General features: G+C 36.7%; 1 protein-coding gene across 1 annotated transcript in view; it reads left to right on the top strand.

Annotated features, from left to right (window-relative positions):
• Positions 1 to 20,522, top strand: part of LOC134674715 (tetratricopeptide repeat protein 28) — a 129,179-nt gene that overhangs the window by 71,936 nt on the left and 36,721 nt on the right. The window contains exon 7 of the mRNA XM_063532838.1: positions 7,895 to 8,120. Within this exon, the coding sequence (XP_063388908.1) occupies positions 7,895 to 8,120 (226 nt within the window). The remainder of the gene's footprint in view (positions 1 to 7,894; positions 8,121 to 20,522) is intronic.

Below are 20,522 nucleotides of genomic sequence, written 5' to 3' on the forward strand. Positions count from 1 at the left end.
CACTATCCCGATATTTAAACGTAAGTTAGAGTTAAGATAAGGATCCCGAAATCGACGTGATCGATCTGAGAGGTGTAAAGTGTGATGTCAAATTACACGGGCCCAGTGATTCATTAGTGTGCCCACAAATTAAAATATTTACCCTAGTCCAGTCAACGAGCATGCTAATATGGCAGAAAAGTGTCGGGTTCGTGACGCTATTTTTTTTAACACTTCTGATAAAGCTAAGAAGCCGATTTTGGCATGGTAACGTTTGATAACTTTTGGCTTTAAATTTAACGGCATATAATACAGATTTCTACAGGTTAATAAGGTAGCTGCCATACGCGTTACGTCCCCGACAATGTAGACCAGTTTGTGGAACGCCCCGAATCCAGATTTAAAAAATCCTTATACATAGTTGTATACCTGTAGGTGGGATTGTTACATGAATACGAGTAAAAAAACTGCCCTTGCATGTAGCACGTATGTACAATGAAAGGTGGTACACCTGAATACAAATTTAAAAAATGAAACATACAAATATGACTAGTATAAGTACATCGCGTCACGTTTTAGTCAAAGATGACAGTTTTCGGAGAGTGGCTTATTTTTTCTACTTCTCTTCCATACCAGAAATGAGTATTTAAGCTTAGGGTAGGTGCTAAATTCACGTTGACTTACTACTTGTTAACAAATACTGTGTAAGATCCTACATTTAACCATAATAACACGAACTTGACAGTAAAGGTAAAATACTTCGTTGACCGGAGTACAACCGGGGCACAAATTAAAATATTTATCTCGGATTATTTTAATCGCTTTCACACGAGTTATTCCCCGGACCGGACCGGATGATGCACACCCATGTTTGTTCAGCTTTATAGCCAGTTATTATCAATATTATACTGTACGCTTTTTTTACGGCACGGAATACTATCTTGATTAGACTATTCTTAATAAAGAATGTCATTGGACTGGTTAAAGCGAGTACTGAATCAACTGAATGCTTAATTAGTTCAGAGAGCCTTAACTGGAATAAGAACTTAATCTGAGATTAGACGTTAATATTTATGGACTCTCATAGATGGTCGTATTATGGTGCAGTAAGTTCAGAGGGCCTACCGCGAACCACGTGTCACACTTACGTATGACTTTACAAGTGCAACAGAGAGGCAACACGTCGAGCGTGGTTCGCAGTAGGTCTTTTTGTACTTCTCCAAACGCAGCTTGCCCGGGATAAACATTTTTTAAACCAATTTTTATGTTAAGACGAAACAGGACGTCAGCGCGATCTCAGTTTTGAGATTTTGAGGTGAATATCGCCGTCGCGCTGACGGGGGCGGCGCTGCGTAGTGAAGGACTATCCCTGTGTGTGTGGTGCGCGCACACAGACGCAGACGTCATTTGCCTTCACGGGCCTCGCGAAGCGGTCGGTCCGTCATAGCTTTGCTACACCTAGTTCTTTTCTTATATTACAAACTTATTCTTCGGTGGTAACTCGTTAGCTCGCTACCGCCACTAAGCGTTTACTTATTTGATTCGGTCAAATTGTGTTTTTAGAAAAACTAACTATAGCCAGCATTTTATGAATGTAGTATGATACCTTTGGGTATGGTGCTTTACGCACACTAGCGTCCTACCCCCTCCCCATGACGCCCCCCCCCCCGCCCTTTTAGCATGAAATATGTCCCGGTTGGCAGTTTATTTTTGGGGGGGTTGCGTCAGGGGGAGGGGTCGGGACACTAGTGTGCGTAAAGCACCATACCCCAAGGTATCATACTACATTCATTGAATGCTGGCTATAATTTGTTTGTCTTCTGCATACATTAGAACAGAATTTGACCGAATCACATTCCCTGTTATTGTGATTTAACTTCTTGACTTTAGGTACCTAACTGAATTCAATATCCGTCTACAACCTGCAATCAAATTAATAACTGTTTTATTAGTGGTCCGATATTTAGAGTTGGGTAGTCACCAAAGAAACCCTTATTGTTTCGCCATGTTCGTCTGTCTGCCTGTCTCTCCGAGGCTTTGACTCGTGATCGTAAGTACATGAATCACACATTCCGACGGAACGGTAAAATAAAAACTATTAAAAAAGAATTGCAGACCTGAGACCTCCCATAAAATATTCGATACCTTTGGGTTCAAGTGGCGTAAAGGACAAAATGCAGTTTTTCAGTAGACAGAGATTTATTTTTGTTGTTTATGGAGCTATATTTTTGATGTGTATTAAAAAAGTACTCAACATGTTAGTCTCTTTAACCTGAATTAGCAATCATATGTATAAATTCAAAACGAAAGAAGTTAATGTCCTATAGAATTGGTCAAAAACACTATGATGTCCTTTACACCCATGCTGCGTTTTTTGATAAACTGTATCTTGTTTAGTAGGGGTCGTAAGTGACATTCTGAGACTATTTTATTCCAAATTCGGGGTGTATTAGTTACCAGCCACGGTACCTACACATGTTAACTGTTTTCAGCATAGTTTATAACGAAGCTTAAAAATGTATCAAACGGTAGTTAATGATGGTATAACCCGATTAGGTACAGCTGTTATTAATATTTTTCTAATAATATAGTTATAATAAAGAAAGCACAATATTTTGAACCAATTGCTCACAAAGTAGCTAATATTCGGGAATGAAGGTAAATTAAATGTCCCAGTGCTTAACACTAGCCGCCTTCAATCATAACATGACAGCCCTTAATCATAACAAGGGAAGTATAAGATCAGCTAACGATGATAAGAATTAGCATATCAAACATTTGGAACGTCCTTAGTGAATTCTATAGTTTCAATTTTTCAAGATGTCTTATTTCAAAATACGAAACAATAAGATATTAAATCGTTTTTTATTCCTATTTAAGTAGTAATTTCTGTGTTATTTCATCCCTGTTAACTGTAGCTGCAATAATATCTAATTTCAAATACTTAAAAATATCTTCTGTTAGAAATTATGAAACAAGTAAGTAAACGAATTAATTATAACCGATTCGGTCATTAAGTATTAATTACCACTTCGTCCAGATACGTTCCAAACTTTGTGAGTGTGTTTGAAACGAAGCATTGTTCTTTATTTCAACTAGTTATTGTAGCCGAGCTCCACCAATGACACAAATAATGAAATTACGCACAATAAACAACTTCCACCGCTCAGGAACGGATAATAAATAGTCAGGAGCGAGGCAATGGGCAATCGCTGATACACCTTACCTACAATCCTAACTATAACATAAAACGAACTTTAATTAATGTAGCGAGATCTTCTCATATTAGAACAACCTTTGCGAACTCACAATTTAACACAAAATCCGCTTTCATATATAATAAAATCAATAAAATCCTAAACATTTACCATAAACAATTCCATGAATGTAAGTCTACTGTAACCAAATGGCTCAAAACTAAAACATATGAGAAAACAGAGAGCCTTTTACGATGAGTACCATCAGACACACACACACACACACACACACACACACACACACACACACACACACACACACTCACACACACACACACGAGTGCAGGCTTGAGTACTTTTCTGATCACATATTTTTATTGTTGTCTTTGTGTTTCTTATAGTTAATACTTATAATTAATGTATTGCTTGTAATTAGTATATAATTATTGTTACAACATATGTTATTGTCGCAAGACTATAAGAGATTCCACTGCGAGTAACACAGTAATAGGTGCGGAAAAACACTCTGGAGCTGAGTTTTCTAATTTGAAGGGCAAACGTTATATTTTGGTAATGAAGGACCCATAAAACTATTTATCAACTTGGCTTTATAGACCTAATTACGTCCATGAACAAAGATAACTGCGGAAAAAACTCTTGCGTAAATGCTTTCAAATTTGACGGCAAACATTACATTATAGTAATAAAAGTCCCCGAAAACGACTTTTTTGATAGTCTACATACTGCTACGTCCATGTTATTTGTTTGCAATTTGGAGTTTAAACGACACAAAAATTAGAAAAGTCCTTTACAATTTGTTCGCCTCGTATACTTAAGGTAAAATCATTTTTAGGACGGGTCGTAAAGGGCAAGTAAAATAATTTCAATAGTCAAATAATGTCCTTTACGACCATCTTGACCACACGATATGAAAAATTATCGTGACAAATGAAGGGCTAAATGACGACAAAGGACATGTTAGTATTGTTAGTCCTTTACAACATAATTTATTTACAAAAAGAAGAAAAAATAACTGGTTATTTACGCCCCTTGAGCTAAGCTGTTTTTGCAAGCTCATCAGTGTAAAAATTGGGTTGTAAAGGCAACTTTTTACGAGATATCGAAATTTTAAATATACAGAACAAAAGCGCTTGGAATTCTGAACAAAACTGTATATTTATTTATTTAATCGTATGGCATGCATGATTAGGCAATCAGAGTACAGCTTTGAGGTTGTTAAGCCAGGTATTAAAACTGTATATATAACTCATTTTCGCTAAAATGTCCTTTACGCCAATTGAACTCAAAGGTATATACTCGTATATATATATTTTTTTTATTTGCTTAGTCCCCTTACCCCCTTACCCTTACCCTACCCTTGGATAGGTGTTTCAAAACGAATAAAGGTCCCCTTAAAACATTTTTTGATAAATTTATATATTTTCGGAAATAATCGCTCCGAAAGAAGAAAAAATATCCCCACCACCCTGTAGCTTTTGAACCATGGTTCAAAAACATGAAAAAAATCAACAAACGCTTAATAACTACTTTCAATAAAAACTATATAACGAATATGATCGGACTCCAGTCGGTTTTGAGTTATTGCAAAAAATCTTCTGTTCTTAGTAAAAATCTAAAAATACGTAAAACGCTGTGTAGTCCCTTGTAAATGTATGATACTGACTTGTCGCCCCGGTTTGGCCTATTTTGACAGAACAGTAACTACGAAACTCTACACTGAGCATAGCCCGACATGCTCTCGGCCGATTATTTTTTTTAATTCAGATTTGGATACATTTAGGTACCTATGTTTGAGGAGCTCCTGATTCTGGTCGGAATAAATACGAAACCCCAATTTGGGACAACAGTATATTACAAGTTCAAAGGTGTGATACCTCATTGGAATCGGAATGATGTTTAGAAAAATGTATTCAAAGCGTTTATTACCACAGATATGAAATCAAAAATTATTATAAAATAAAAGTGCGTCTACTCAGCTTTGTATGAACCAAGAAATAATATTGTTAAACGGTTTCCCCTGAGGCAAAAGTGCAATAGGTATTACTTACTTCACTAACTTCGCCTACTAAGGGGCAAATCGCGACTTTGTTATGGTTTATCGATAACTTCTCACATCACTAGATTATCGATATTACATGTCGACTATTGCCCATCACTTTTCTGTCTGTGTACGTATTTAGAAACTTGAACCCGCCCCTAAAATTAGTGCGATAGGGACAACTGCAGCTGAGGCGAAAAATCCTGCGTAAAAATGTCAAAAATCGAGGTTTCGTAGTCCTCTTTTTCCTCCTCCAAATCTTAACCAATCGTAACCAAATTTGGAAATCTGAATGATTATGAAATTATCTGTGTCGGACCGTTTTTCTTTTTTAGCTAATTGATATCAGTTTTGAATACCACGCCTCTTATTGCGGCATAATCAATTAGGCCATTTTGGCCATTTTTGAAGGGCTCTAGCGCCTTAAAAAACAAAAATATCAAAAAAAGCAAAACGGTCCGACACAGATATTGACAATATTAATCTGTGTTGAAAAAATCATTGCTCTAGCTTCAAAAACCACGGAGGAAAACGAGGACTACGTTTGTATGGAGGAATGACTACTCCTGTTGGCTCTTAATAGCTTTCGTGCCAAAACAGTTAAGTACAATTTTTTTTATATTGTATTTTAGATCTACCGTAAAACGGGGTTGAGTAGGTTTCGCGGGGAGAGTTGGGTTATTAATGGGGAGAGAAGGTTTGAGAGGGGGGTGAGAAGGGATTTTAAGGCTACTGCTACAAAAATAATGTATTCCAATTTAAAATGGGGCTATAGTAATACGCATAGTAAAAAAATCGATCCAACAATCTTCCAAAATCACCTTTGTATGAAAAACCCTCTCACCCCAAATACGAGGCACTACGGGGTGAGGTGGGTTTTCCTCTTTATCGTCAAAGTTATGAAATGAAACTACCCAAAATAAAATACAAACGTCCGAACCACTTATTATATACACCATTCAGTTTTCACATGTAAAAACAAAATTTTATCGAGGTTTGACAGTCAAATTTCACCGAACTCACCCCATTTTACGGTACCGTGTGAATTGTATAGTTGGTCAAGCAAATCATGTCAGCAGAAAAAGGCGGCAAATTTAAAAAATGTAGGCTTAAAGGGTTATCGTCCCATAGAAAATTTCCTTGACAAGATTTGCTTGACTAACTATAGTTAGACATGTTTTCGTGATTTATTTCTATCAAACCAACATTAATAAGGTTAATAATAAAGTAAATTTGGTTGGTGACTACCCATGTAAATATAGTCTAGATTAAATCGTGTGTTCGTTTTGACGCTCGTGTGTGAGTTTTATATTATAAACTATAAATGCGTTAACCGCTTCTATGTAGATCACAGCTACCGATCTTAGATAGCAGGCACACCGAAGCGGGCACACCGATCTCACATGATAATTTCAGGCACTAAAACCAGTAAAACCATTGTGATTTTTACTATTGTATTTAAATGTGTCATTATTTATTCCATTTTACCTGCAATTATTTGGCTTTCGTCTCTCCAAATAGAGTTCATATTTTTATTGCCCTATTATAACTTTACTGACTTTATCTAAAGAACTGCTTGAATAAATATAATTATAGTCATTAAACTCAAGGAAGAATATTTGCTTTTGTTCTGATCACGGTCTTGAGATTTTTATGACTATAGTTAGGTGGGATATTTTACGGTATAAATGTAGCTATAGAAATATTTTGAATAGTGCAAATCCGAGAAAAAATAAAAACAAGGCACAATTATTAAACACCACAACAATGGTTGCCAATGTTGCTCAGATTGGCTGAACTCGCTGAACTAAGTATACAACATCTTCGTTTAAGTGCAGCTAATATTTAAATGACACAGTTATGAGAAAAAACCGGGCAAGTGCGAGTCGGACTCGCGCACGAAGGGTTCCGTACCATAATGCAAAAAAAAAAAAACAAAAAAAAGCAAAAAAACGGTCACCCATCCAAATACTGACCCCTCCCGACGTTGCTTAACTTTGGTCAAAAATCACGTTTGTTGTATGGGAGCCCCATTTAAATCTTTATTTTATTCTGTTTTTAGTATTTGTTGTTATAGCGGCAACAGAAATACATCATCTGTGAAAATTTCAACTGTCTAGCTATCACGGTTCGTGAGATACAGCCTGGTGACAGACGGACGGACGGACGGACGGACGGACGGACGGACGGACGGACGGAAGGACAGCGAAGTCTTAGTAATAGGGTCCCGTTTTACCCTTTGGGTACGGAACCCTAAAAACATGTTCATTAAATGGAAGGAATACCTCAGAACAAAAATATGATTAGTATTAGGTACGTATTGAACTTTTGGACCGTACTTGCACAAACAGCAACAGTCCTAACTGTACATCGGTGGACCTTATTACAAAAGGCATAAGGTCCACTGATGTACAGTTCACAGTGTGGGCGATGATACTATTGGACTAGTTGGGTGTTTTTACGGGCCTCAAATAAAAAGAAGTAACTTGTAAGTCTTGTAACAACATATTTTATTTACAAGTGTAACATGTATAGCGTACAACATTGATAAGGCCATTTGTTCTAAAACAATTCTCGCAGCACACTTTCTGGAGGGTCCCAATGTCCTCATTATTCTTCCTGTTACTGAATATTAATAATTACATGCATCTCTCCGCAGGGGCTCCGTGTTCAGCGCCCTGTCCTCCGCCCACTGGGCCCTCAGCCAACTTGACGCCGCCATCAACTATATGCAGCAGGACTTGGCAGTGGCCAAGTCACTGGGCGACACGGCGGGGGAATGTAGAGCGCATGGGAATCTTGGCGCGGCTTACTTCAGCCAAGGCTCTTATAAGGATGCGTTGACGGCGCATCGGTATCAGCTGGTGCTGGCTATGAAATGCAAGGTTAGTGAAGATTCTATTATGCTTAGTCAACTTGACGCCGCCGTCAACTATATGCAGCAGGACTTAGCAGTAGCAAAATCACTAGGCGACACGGCGGGGGAATGTAGAGCGCATGGGAACCTTGGCACCGCTTACTTCAGTCAAGGCTCTTATGGCTCCTCTTCACGTTGGGCCAACGCCAACGCCAACGAGGGACGCATTTATGCGTTAGAGGGAGCAAGTGATATTGCTATCTCATTCTACCGCATGGCTGCGTCCTTCGTTGGCGTTAGCGTTGGCCCAACGTGAAGAGGAGCCTTTATAAGGATGAGAATATTTATTTGCCACCGTTCAACGGCCATGAACATGAATGAGCTATTTACTCGTAATAGTAATACCTAAACCACTAATTAGCATCCCTTAGTAGGTACTACTAGGTACCGACATAAAGACTAGTAATAAATTCACATGAAAACGACTAGCATTTCAATACTTATCACGTTACAGCATACAATTATTCGTTTTCACTAACTCCGGCCATCTGTTTAGCCTGCTGCTATTACCGGTATAATGACGACTATAATCGCTACTTTGCATCCTAAGTACCACCGACCGATTACTTATAAAGACTACCAATATCCATACATTTATTGACTTCGACTAAATCTTCCTTCAAATACGGAAATTTCAAAAATTTCAAGAAAAATACTTACCCGGGTATTCTTATCTTATTTTTTCGCGACACATATTTTATTATCCTAAATTCGTACAGTCTGCAGCAAAAGTTGCTAAGCGGGCCGGGTGTTCAAAATGATCTTGACGCGACATTATTGTTAGGAGAATAAGAGCGTGTCAAGGTAATTTTGAACACCTCGCCCGCTTAGCTACTTCTGCTACTGACTGTACTACCCGAATCTCTGCTTAACACTCTAACATCATTTAGTCCTCAAATAGATGGTGTTAGGCTATTTTTAACAATAAACAATACAACAACCATATGGAATCACATTTTAGCTCCGCTTCGTTCGCTACCTCATGGCTAAATTTGATCAGTTTGTTGAGTAGAGAGACAAAATATGTCGAATTAAGATCCTACTAAATGTGCGGCCACGCCATCTACAATGATAATAAACACAACAGCCGGCCTAGCCAAGGTTACAATCGCTATCGCTTCGACAATGAAACGCTTTGTGTCTCTCTACTACTCTTCCATATTAGTGCGACAGTGACAGTTGCGTTTCTATCCCTACGGAGTGTAAGCGATTGGCATTGTTGGCTACGCGGTTGGTTTGACTGGGATCTCACATTTACCCGTGTAATTGTGTATAGTCTTTATTATTTACTTGTCTTTCTAGTACGTAGGAAGCTTAAGCAACTGTTAAATCAAACACTAACTTTCTAAATATCTTACCTTCCATTCTCTGCCACTCGAAAATCAACCCTGTACTTTTTCGAATACGGTCCACATCGAAAAAAGCCATTACAGAAAGATATGAGGTAAAGAATGCGCGCTTCGATTTGCGTCCTATGTCAAAACACGGGAGATCTTAATGGTTTAACCACGCATGATAAATCGACGGCGGGATAACTCTATGAGGAAATTATAAAGCTCATTTTAAATTAAAATTACACGTTATTAGAGGCATAAAATCTTGTTTGTTTTAGTTTGGTAAGCGAAAATGAATTGATATAAAATGCAAAGAATGGATATCTTTTGGTAGTATGAGTATCTATTTCGCGAAAAAAAAAAGGATTTTTAATACTGTGAATCAGTATTAATATATTACCTAGCTTTTTACCATCAATTAGCCGGTGCCTTTTTTATTTACATTATTAGCGGCCATTAAACAGGATTGTTTATTTAGACACCACATCAGATTATTTTTCAGAGAAGCGACATGTTTCATACATTAAAAGAGAAAACATAAGTAAGTAGGTAAATGAAGTGTAAAGAATGACAACTGAAAAAGTAAATTCCTACAGTTAGTATCATATCAAGTACTAAAATCACCTTAAGTAAACTGTCATCCTATGGAACTTGCTTACTATGTAAACAAAAGTCACTAGCAAAATCATCAGTCAGAGACAATTTCAATATGGCGGTTTGTTTACATAGCAAGTTCCATAGAATGACACTTTATATAAGTACCGATCTACAGTCTACGTCAAAGATATGTTCACATTTTTCGCTATATTGCAAAGGTCCAAAAATACATGTCTTTGACGTCTATCTACTGTACCTATATGTAAAACCATCAAACGTATTTGCTTCCATGAGCTCCATTCTACAACACTGTAGAAAGTCTATAATAGCTTAAGTTCACATTATCGCTAATTGATTCTCAATTCTCAACCACAGAGCGCTTAACAATTGAATGGAACGTATAGATATGACGACTAGCAATCTATACGCGATGTACGCATTGAAGTTCTCTTGCAAAAACTAATAAAACTTAGTTTTATAGATTAACATGGGCTTTTGCACTATAAAATTAGCAATATTAAGTAGATAACAAGTGCTTTTGCACTACAAAATTAGCAATATAAAGTAGAGTGCAACCTTGTTTCGTAGAGAGTACCTACTTACAAATTTTAATTAGATTATAAGGCTGCTTTCCACGAGAGCTAAGCTGTTCTAGATACGTTCACATATAAATCGGCCAATCTATGCTCCTAGCTGGCAAACTAAGTTCTGTTATAGGTCACTTGTATGGAAATGTAGCACAGCCTAGCTCTGATAGAAAATCAGTCCAAAATCGCCTCACTTATGCGAAAAGACCGCAAGCTTTTAAAAGTAATTTAATAGGTACTGCGTAGTCGGGTGCTCGGGTGTCCCTTAATTTACGATTTTCAGATACAATGTATATATTTCCGTCTATATTTCCGTGTTCTTATAACCCGGCAACCTTCAAATCAAGAGTGAACAGGCACCTTCTGGGCGAGCTCGCTCCATCGTAGGCCACGTCTACGCCTCGGCTAGTCTGTGGCCATGAGTAAGCCCATTCATAATAATAAAAAAAAATGACCAAAAAAATATTTAACAAAAAATCTCGATGCGAACACAAAACCAAATTCCTCCAAAGTAATTTGTATGGAAATTTCAGTTGCAAGTCGGGTCCCTGTTACAGGAATGTCCTGAATTTCTTTTTCAGGGTGTTTTGGGGTAGTATCATTATATTTAGGGGGTATGCGTTGTTAATTTTAAAAATCGCAAAAATAATTGACACTCTACTGCGCAGTCTATAAGGATTAGTCTATGTTCTCGTCGAAGTTCCAATATGCTTATAACATGCCCGATCCAGGTTCTTATGGTAATTTCACTGGGAGATATCGCGGTCCTTCTCTTGCAAGTAGCAAGTTTATATATACTATGTTGAAAACCGGCGGTTTGCGGGCGAATAAAGTAAAACATGATACTGATCTAAGCGATAACTTTGTTGAGACAAATAGGTCTAAACATATAAGTTCTGAGAACGATAAAACGTTGCTAGTAAGTACTAAAAACCTATATTATCGATGCGAGGAACATAAAATGGAATAGAAATACCTATTGGAATATGGAATGTAAGGAGAAAACTGTTGTACAGATGGGCCATAACTCATTAATAAGATTAAAGCTCTTGTAAGTCTTTAGTGTTATGCTGCGATTACTTGATTAGAAACACAACTTAAGAATTTTACTCATACGCGGAAAACCATAAAATACTTACCTAATCAAACTGTCCGGCCCCCCCTCGCGACGTTGGCCCGCGCGAAATTTCTTAGGCACAATATTGCCCTCAGGTAAAAAAGTTTGGAGACCCCTGACCTATAGTTCGTTTTTTTAGCATTAGAAATAAGGTAAACAATCTAGATGTGTCTTTTAATTGAAAAATACATTTTAAAAATAAGTTACGGCAAATATGTAACAATTATGAATCTAATACGATCATTTATAATTCTTCTGCTTTCATAAGTAATAGTTTTTGATTTATAAAAATCGTTTTTCAATTAAAAAACATGTAAAGATCACTTACCTTCTTGCAAGTTCTTTCTAATGCTAAAAAAACGAACTATAGTCCATGGTCCCTTTTACACTTAGGTACTAAGAAATCTTATTTTTATCGATTTGGTAAGTTCTCGCGTATTCTAAACAACTAAACTAGATACAATCCCTGAATGCTAAGAATACACAATTTAGAGGCTTAAAATGCTAAGGCTACTGTTTTCCATTGACCCATTCCCAACTGGGGGCCAAAGATTAAGGATTTCGTAAACTACATGCGCATACAACTTTTGTTGATCAGTCTAGTTAAAACTCGAATTCCAATTTGTAGGTATTTTTATAAATCCGCTGTCGCATCCATGAAAACTAGATAAACCGAGATTATGTCGAAACTCTCGTTTTACTTCTTTAACATCTTGCAAATCGCCGCGGTAAAGTATAAACACGCCGTTTGCATCTCTGAATGCTAATTCAGTGTTAATGTTGTTCTTTGACCCGCAAATCGAGTTAAATAATGCACGGCACATATTTACAGGCGATGAGCGTATGAGCTTTGCATGTTATTAGCCTTTGAAGCGGCTGCCGCACACGGCGTATGATAATATTGGCGAGCATTCTGGTTGGTCGAGTCGAGTTTTAGGTTGGCCCATCGTATGGTGACCCCAGCATATTAAACGGCTAGGTAACTTGTAATTGTAGAGCGACATATATTGGGTCTTCCTTTGAACCCACTGCCGCATATATGGCGAATGATAATATTGGCGAGCATTTTGGTTGGTCGAGCCGAGTTGTAAGGTGGACCAGCGTATGGTGAACCCAGCATATGAAACAGCTTCTTGTAATTCTAGAGCTACTTATATATTGGATAAGTGAAGAATATTAATAGGAGAGATGAAATACAGAATACCTATAGATTCGCCAAAGCGTCGCGATGACCACATTTTATGTAAAGGACTTCTGAGACTCACCACATTTTTTATAAGAATACATTAAATTGTATGTCTCTAGAACTTAATTTTTGTTGATAATTAGGTATAAGTTGGACTAGCGACCCGCCGGGCTTCGCACGGGTTAACAACACCTAAACCTTCCTCAAGAATCAATCTATTGATAGGTGAAAACCGCATGAAAATCCGTTCAGTAGTTTGTGAGTTTATCGCGAACATACAAACACACAAACAGACAGTCACGGCGGAGGACTTTGTTTTATAAGGTGTAGTGATTATACGAGTACAGTTTCGTAATAAAGCTAACGTACCTATATATAGGTATCTATAAATATCCAATTAATCTTTTTCTTGCGTGTACCTATTTAACATTCTGCTGTTGTCTTTGCTGATATTTATCTTTTATTACTTTATATACATACATACTCTTGATGGCATGCTATAGTCTCGATAAAATACTTCTAAGGTTAATTACTTATTACAAAGGTATACGCCCAACATATTTGTGATGCAGACATTACTCCAAGAAGGAAAGTAAAAGTAATACAATCATTTAAAATGTATACACACTTAGGACATTCTCGTTTTGAGCTGGAATGCTGTCAGACCAGCGGATACATTGTAACTTAAATGTACGGTTTCACAAACATCTTTGCAAGCCAACGTTCCAAAAATATATTTACACGACTTTATTGTCAGTGTCTTAGAGGCGTGTAAATATATCTTTGGAAAGTTGGCTTGTGAAGACTTTTGAGAACTCAACTACATATATGTAGATACAGTTTATATGTAAACACCTATAGTTTCCATTGGAATTTCCTTGAACAATTTAAAAAAGCCAGGCAGCTGTTGTTTTTTGGTATGCATTATCCAATTGTCCGGTTTGTACATTACATTAAATATGTGTACAAAATATTTTATTGATTTAGCATTCGAAGTTAAAGGCCAAGTGGATCGTACCAAAAAATAAAAAATAGCACCTTTTTTGATGCTGATCGATCATTGTATTGAAAAAAAAAGAACAGAAAAAATTATGAAAAACAAAACGTTTACTAAATACCAACCGAAAGTTGAATTCGATCGACTTTCTTCTTCCTTCCTTCCTTTCTTTCCTTATAATAAAAGTCCTTTCGACGCATAGTACCAAATTCGCAATGTGCCATTTGGCGTTTCGCGGAATGTTATATTTACACACGCAAAGCACCAAATTCTCACAATACCAAATACGCTTAGTGCCAATACGCGTAGTGCCAAATTCGCAATGTGCCATTTGGCGTTTCGCGGAGTATTATTTGTATACACGCAAAGCACCAAATTCTCACAATACCATATACGCTTAGTGCCAATACGCATAGTGCCACATATGTTGCGGTAGAGGTAGAGGATAGTTTGAAAGAATATGTATAGATCTGATATATGAGTAGGTATATTATTCATCCTACTCTCGGGTGGGGTAATTACAATCCAACGTCGACAGGAAAAAAATACGCTTTAAAAATAATACTCAATATTTTATTTACTTCATCCTTATTTTTTTTAACCTTCAACAATATAACTTAAATGAACTTAAATGTTAAATGAACTCAAAATAGAACTTCGGACATAAGTACGAAGAAGATATATAACCTATCCCTATTTACCTTTCATACAATGTATCAAAGAAATAACCTACCTCATTAACCCCGTAATTGTTGCTGATAGTTTATTTATTGCGTCGTTTCTTTGTGAATTCAAAACACGCGGGACCTGCGACTGAACCGGTGTGGTGTGCACTCTGCAACATTGTTGCTAACTAGCGTAGATGGATTCAGCGACAGCCGACCGATTATAAAGTAATATCGTTTAATAGAAACGCTTGTGAAAACTCAATGGACAGCATAGCTACATGAGGTCTCATGTAGGGTTACCAGATGACAGGAATTTTCCTGACATGTCAGGAATTTTGGCCGTTTGTCAGGAATGGGGACCGGGAAATCACATCATTTGCAGTGCAAAATTTACAAGATGCTTATAAAACAAAGGAACAGCCTTGAATTTAATGTATTTCAAATCGATGGTTCCGGGTTCAAGTCCTGGTACGGGCATTTATTTGTGTGATGAGCACAGACATTAAATTTGTTCCTGAGTTTTGGGTGTTTTCTTTATATATTTTTATATATCGTTTTCTAAGTACCCACAACACAAGCCTTATTGAGCTTACTGTGGGATTACAGCCGTAAAAAAATTGGAGCCACATAAGTTCATGCGTTGACACAATGAGCGCAATCATTATTGTTACACTTCGTTATTTATTTTTACGATTATAAAATCTGAAAGGACTATGTAAGTAAGCATGAGAATCCAAATCAAGTACGGTCATGTGTAGTAAGAGAAACTGTTTATTTTTCCCAGGGCAAGAAAAACATTAGATATGTGGATTATGTACATGATTCCCGTCTAACCTTGCATAAAAATAATGTAATGAAATTTTTCAAGTAAATAGTGAGAACTAATCATCCTACTTGAGATTATTTGATTCTTATAGGTGTGACTTAATCTCTAATATACATCTTCATACTTCTGCTGTGTTCTTTCTAATGCCAACTAAAACTTACAATAGATCTCCACCACAAACTTCAAGAATTGTAGGTATAATAATAAGTAGGAGGATGATCTGATAAACTGTCTTTTTCATGGACCCTCAAGCAACTTTATTGAGCATCAGGAAATGAACACAAGATGTAGGATAAGATGTAGGTACTTAACTATGCCTTCGGCATTGCCATCTATCCTTTCTCACTCGCACTCAGACCGCAGTAGCATCCTGCTGTCTTTCTCGTTTTTATGTCATACATAATTTTACCACAGTTGTTAAAAGTATAGACTTTATAGACCCTATTAACAGCAGTTTGCTTAATTACGACAAATATATCGGCCTGTTTATTTATAAGTCCCGTCCTACCACCCATAGAGAAAGGAAGTAAATAGTTCATAAAACTATACTCTTATTACCTACTTCCTCTGAACACTGTCCATAGACTAGCAATTTTGTAACATTTATGAGTCCAGTCCACTCATGTAAAAAACATTTCTTGAGTGATGTAGGTACCTAATTTGCAATTAAAATTTATTTACCACTCCATAATGAAATTCTAGCAGATATTATGGCGGTAAGACTAGATAGGTTGACATTAGTAATTAAATATTTTGCATAATTTTGAAGAATAAAATAAACTGATTGATATCGGTTGGTAAATCCACTAATGACAAAACATCTTAAAGCAATGAGATGTACTGTACCTAATTCTCCATACTAAATTTCAGCGTTCAGCGATTTAAGCGTGAAGAGGTCATAGACTGACATAGATAGAGTTACAAGTTACAATCGCATTTATAATATTATTAGGGATTTAGTGTAATCATCATCATCATCATTTCAGCCTATATACGTCCCACTGCTGAGCACAGGCCTCCTCTCATGCGCGAGAGGGCTTGGGCTATAGTCCCCACGCTAGCCCAATGCGGATTGGGGACTTCACATACACCTTTGAATTTCTTCGCAGATGTATGCAGGTTTCCTCGCGATGTTTTCCTTCACCGAAAAGCTAGTGGTAAATATCAAATGATATTTCGTACATAAGTTCCGAAAAACTCAATGGTACGAGCCGGGATTTGAACCCGCGACCTCCGGATTGAGAGTCGGGCGTCATATCCACTCGGCCACCACTGCTTCCTCAGTTTACGCTGCTTCCTGCTTTAGTGTAATACGCAATATAAACCGCTGATATTTATTTATTTCATAAGCACGTATAGGTACATACATACAGTCATACAGGTACCTACCTAAGCATATACGCAATATATTTCATCATACCACTTTATTAACTATTAATAGACAAAGCCTCTTTCAATTGCCATTTAGTGTTTATATGTAAAATTTATTATAAGTACATACATATAATAAGTTGAAGGGGTAATATGTATGAAAGTAGTCACGAATCAATTACGGGCAAGGCATAACATTGCTTATTTTATTTTGTACGGCGAACAATCAAAACCTCTGGACCATTTTAGGGCTTATTCTAACCGCTTGCCGAAGGCATTGCCACCCCTTTGCTTTTGGTCAACCGTACCAGTAAAATATAAGAAGCAGGTTTTAAAAAAAAAAAATTGTATTTTTTCGGGATTTCCTTCAACTTCAGTATTGCGTAGTGCGCACTAAAACTCAAAACAAATGTAAAAGTCTTGGCTTATTATTAAAGTAATTAATTAATACATAAATAAATCTTGATAGCGCGATTCAGGATAGGATCTTGTCAATGTCATCCGCAGTGCAGCGTCATCTATTGTGCAATTAGATTCAACAGACTTTTGCTTAGCAATTGTAATTGTACATTGAAAACTAAAGTGTTTTTCCTTATTTGGATCTTTGCCTGCGGTCACTATTACAAGAAAAATCTTGATAGGTAGATTCAAAATGTTGTCATACTAGTACAACTCTTGGTCCGTAACTGTCATTATACTCAGTATGTACAGTCACCTGCAATAATATCTTACACAACGAAGGCCGCAAAAATATCTTACACGATCCTATTTGTAGACCCATAAGAACGTGTCACATATTTTTGCGGCCTTTGAATAGTACCATATTATTGCAGGTGACTGTACAGGTAAATATTTGAACTGGTTGGGCTGGCTCGGTAATCGATCGGAATGACTGCCCAGTAACAAACAATCGTAAGAAATATTTATTTAACACGTTCCGAGCCAATGGCGGTGGACAAAAAACCGCGTCGGCCGCAAATAACCGCGAAATGTTGCCAACATTCAGGAATCCACCGTAATCCGAGAATAACAATAATTACTCGTTGCCACTGGGGCCGCATTCGTACTTTACAAATTATAACTTGATTTGACATTGTTTTAACATTGCTCATAATGCATCTCTCTTGTAAGTACCCACTTATTATATATCGAGCGTGTTTCAACAGTAGCGGGGCAAACAATTCCCCTATTTAAGCTTATGTTTGTGATTTAGACCACTAGATGGCAGGCCCTCAAACCTCGCAAGAAAGTGAGCGTGAATTTTAGAGAGCAGCGCGTGCTTATTGCTTATGGCCTGAAGTGTCATTCGTAATAAAGTCAAGGTTAAGTTCTAGATTCAAGCCACAAGCAAACTCTCCAAGATGTAAAGTATTGGTGCGTTAGGGTGATTTTCCAACTGTCCAATGTCTTGGTCAAATGTGTATTTGCGTCTCACATTTTGTTTAATGAGAGAGTAGGACGCAATGCACATTGGAGCAAGATATTGGACAGGTAGAATACCACCCTTAGCCTTCATTTACACGACTGCTTTTTTAACGCGCGTTAAAAAAGCGCTTGAATCTGTCCGCCCCCCAAATTCGATTTAACGACCAAGGCTTAAAGTCGAAGATCCAACAACGCTTGATAAAAATTTAAGCGCCATCGCTGTCGTGTGAATACCTACATGGTTATCCATTTGTGTCATTCAAACGCTTTTTCAACGCGCGTTAAAAAGCTGTCGTGCAAATGGGGCCTTAGAGATGCATTGCAAATAATATCAAATCAAGTTAAGATCATTAAAGTTCGAATAACAGCTCCTGCTTTAACTGATCAGCGGCCAACGCTTGACAGTAGTTAATAAATCTTTATGTGTCTATAGGTTGGTCTGACGTTTCCTTGGGGCAAAGGTTTAAAATGAAAAATTTAATGGACAATTTATCTTAAGCTCCTTGTACCTTACTTTCCTTACATTATACATACAATGTTTGAGGAATTTAAAAGTCATGGAACCTAATTATTATCTCTTTATTTATTTTTCTTCTTAAGTTAGGTTAATTATAATATGAATATAAAAGTAAAATATAAAAACACTTACAAAACAATAAAAAAAAATTATAAACACATTATAAAAAACCTAACCTAGGGTGCCGCCGGCAGCGGGGCAGGGCCCAAGCTGCCGGTGGTCAGGGCCGCAGAGTGAGGAATCGACGTACGACGTATACGCGCCGTGTCCAAAATTACCGCCTTCTGCATCTGACCCTTGATCCAACCACCTAGCGAGAGTCTCTCTAGGTGTTGGAACCTAATTATTATTAATTTATTTTTATTAAATTCATTGGATTTTGTAGTATATACCATGTAATAGCACTGTTTATTTGAATGGAATTAATTGTTTTGTTAGTATTAGTTTTATGTAATGTGTAAATGCCTGAAAAGGTAAGATTTTAGTTATATAAGTTATTAATGAACTTAATGTGCTGTACATACTTAGCTTTAATCTATTACACAATAAATTACAATTACAATTGAAATACCCGGGACTAATTATAGAAAACTATTCATTAATACTCGATCGACATGATTTCTCCGATTTCATAAATTATCGCTGGACATACATAGGGGGTTAAATCGGTAGCTCCTTCGAAGCAACACAGTGTGTAATTATTACTTATTTATAAATTAGGATATTTCTGTTGAAAAATGTACCAACACATCCGTAACTTATTGAGTGAGAATAAAAAACTGTTGGTATATAAATTATTCTTCAGAAAAATTAAACATTTTTAATTTCGCAACAACAATACACTTAAAACACCGTTATCCCGTTGGAAGCGAAAACGATTTTTACCATAAAAACTCACATTAAAAACCTTTATAGCCGGCGAATTATTTTAATGGCAGAAGGATAAACAACGAGTTATTGACTCTGATTTTTATTTTATAGCAACAATGTTAGGTATATGACTTTGAACAAAGTAATAACGAAACTTAACGTAGTAAAATGAGCCTTATGGTTGAAGGTGTTTAGTGCCAATTTGAATGTATCTTCAACTGCTACAAAATTAATAAAATCTGGCTTAAACGAATATCGGATTAATCTTTCGCGTGCTACTGTGAAATTTTAGCCGCTCAATGCATGAACGTAATGTGGCATGCTTAAGTTGAATGTAGGGATACTAGGGATGCACTGATCAGTGCTGCAGAAATTGCAGAATACCAAAAAAAGTAAATGCATCTTCTCTTATATTCTACTTCTACGTACGTACTATGGCTGTTTCTTCAAAGGCAATTATTGCAAGACTGTTTGTTTGCTATATACCTAATAACCTTTGTTCCGTGGATCATTCGAAAGTCAAAGATATAAATTATGTTAACGCAATTAAATTTTAGTGTTGCGTCATTATTCACCAATATCATACGTCAATCTTTCAAATAGACGTATAATTTTATTAGGTTTGGGATCACTTCGGTCTTGCAAATCATTATAACAACAGACAGATATGGATTCGGAAAACTGTTGCTCAAATCTTATAAAATACATTTTTAACCGTTTAATTTTACCTGATTACGAATAAAATATCCATACGTAAAGCTGCCTATTTAGTTATACCTGGTATAAAGCTGATTAAAAAAGTTATAGAATATGTAAGCGGTATATTAATTTTAACAGAATATAAATTTCATGGCCTCTATAGTTCGTTTTTTTAG

This window comes from Cydia fagiglandana, chromosome 20 (genome assembly GCF_963556715.1).
Source record: "Cydia fagiglandana chromosome 20, ilCydFagi1.1, whole genome shotgun sequence".
NCBI classification, from domain to species: Eukaryota; Metazoa; Arthropoda; class Insecta; order Lepidoptera; family Tortricidae; genus Cydia; species Cydia fagiglandana.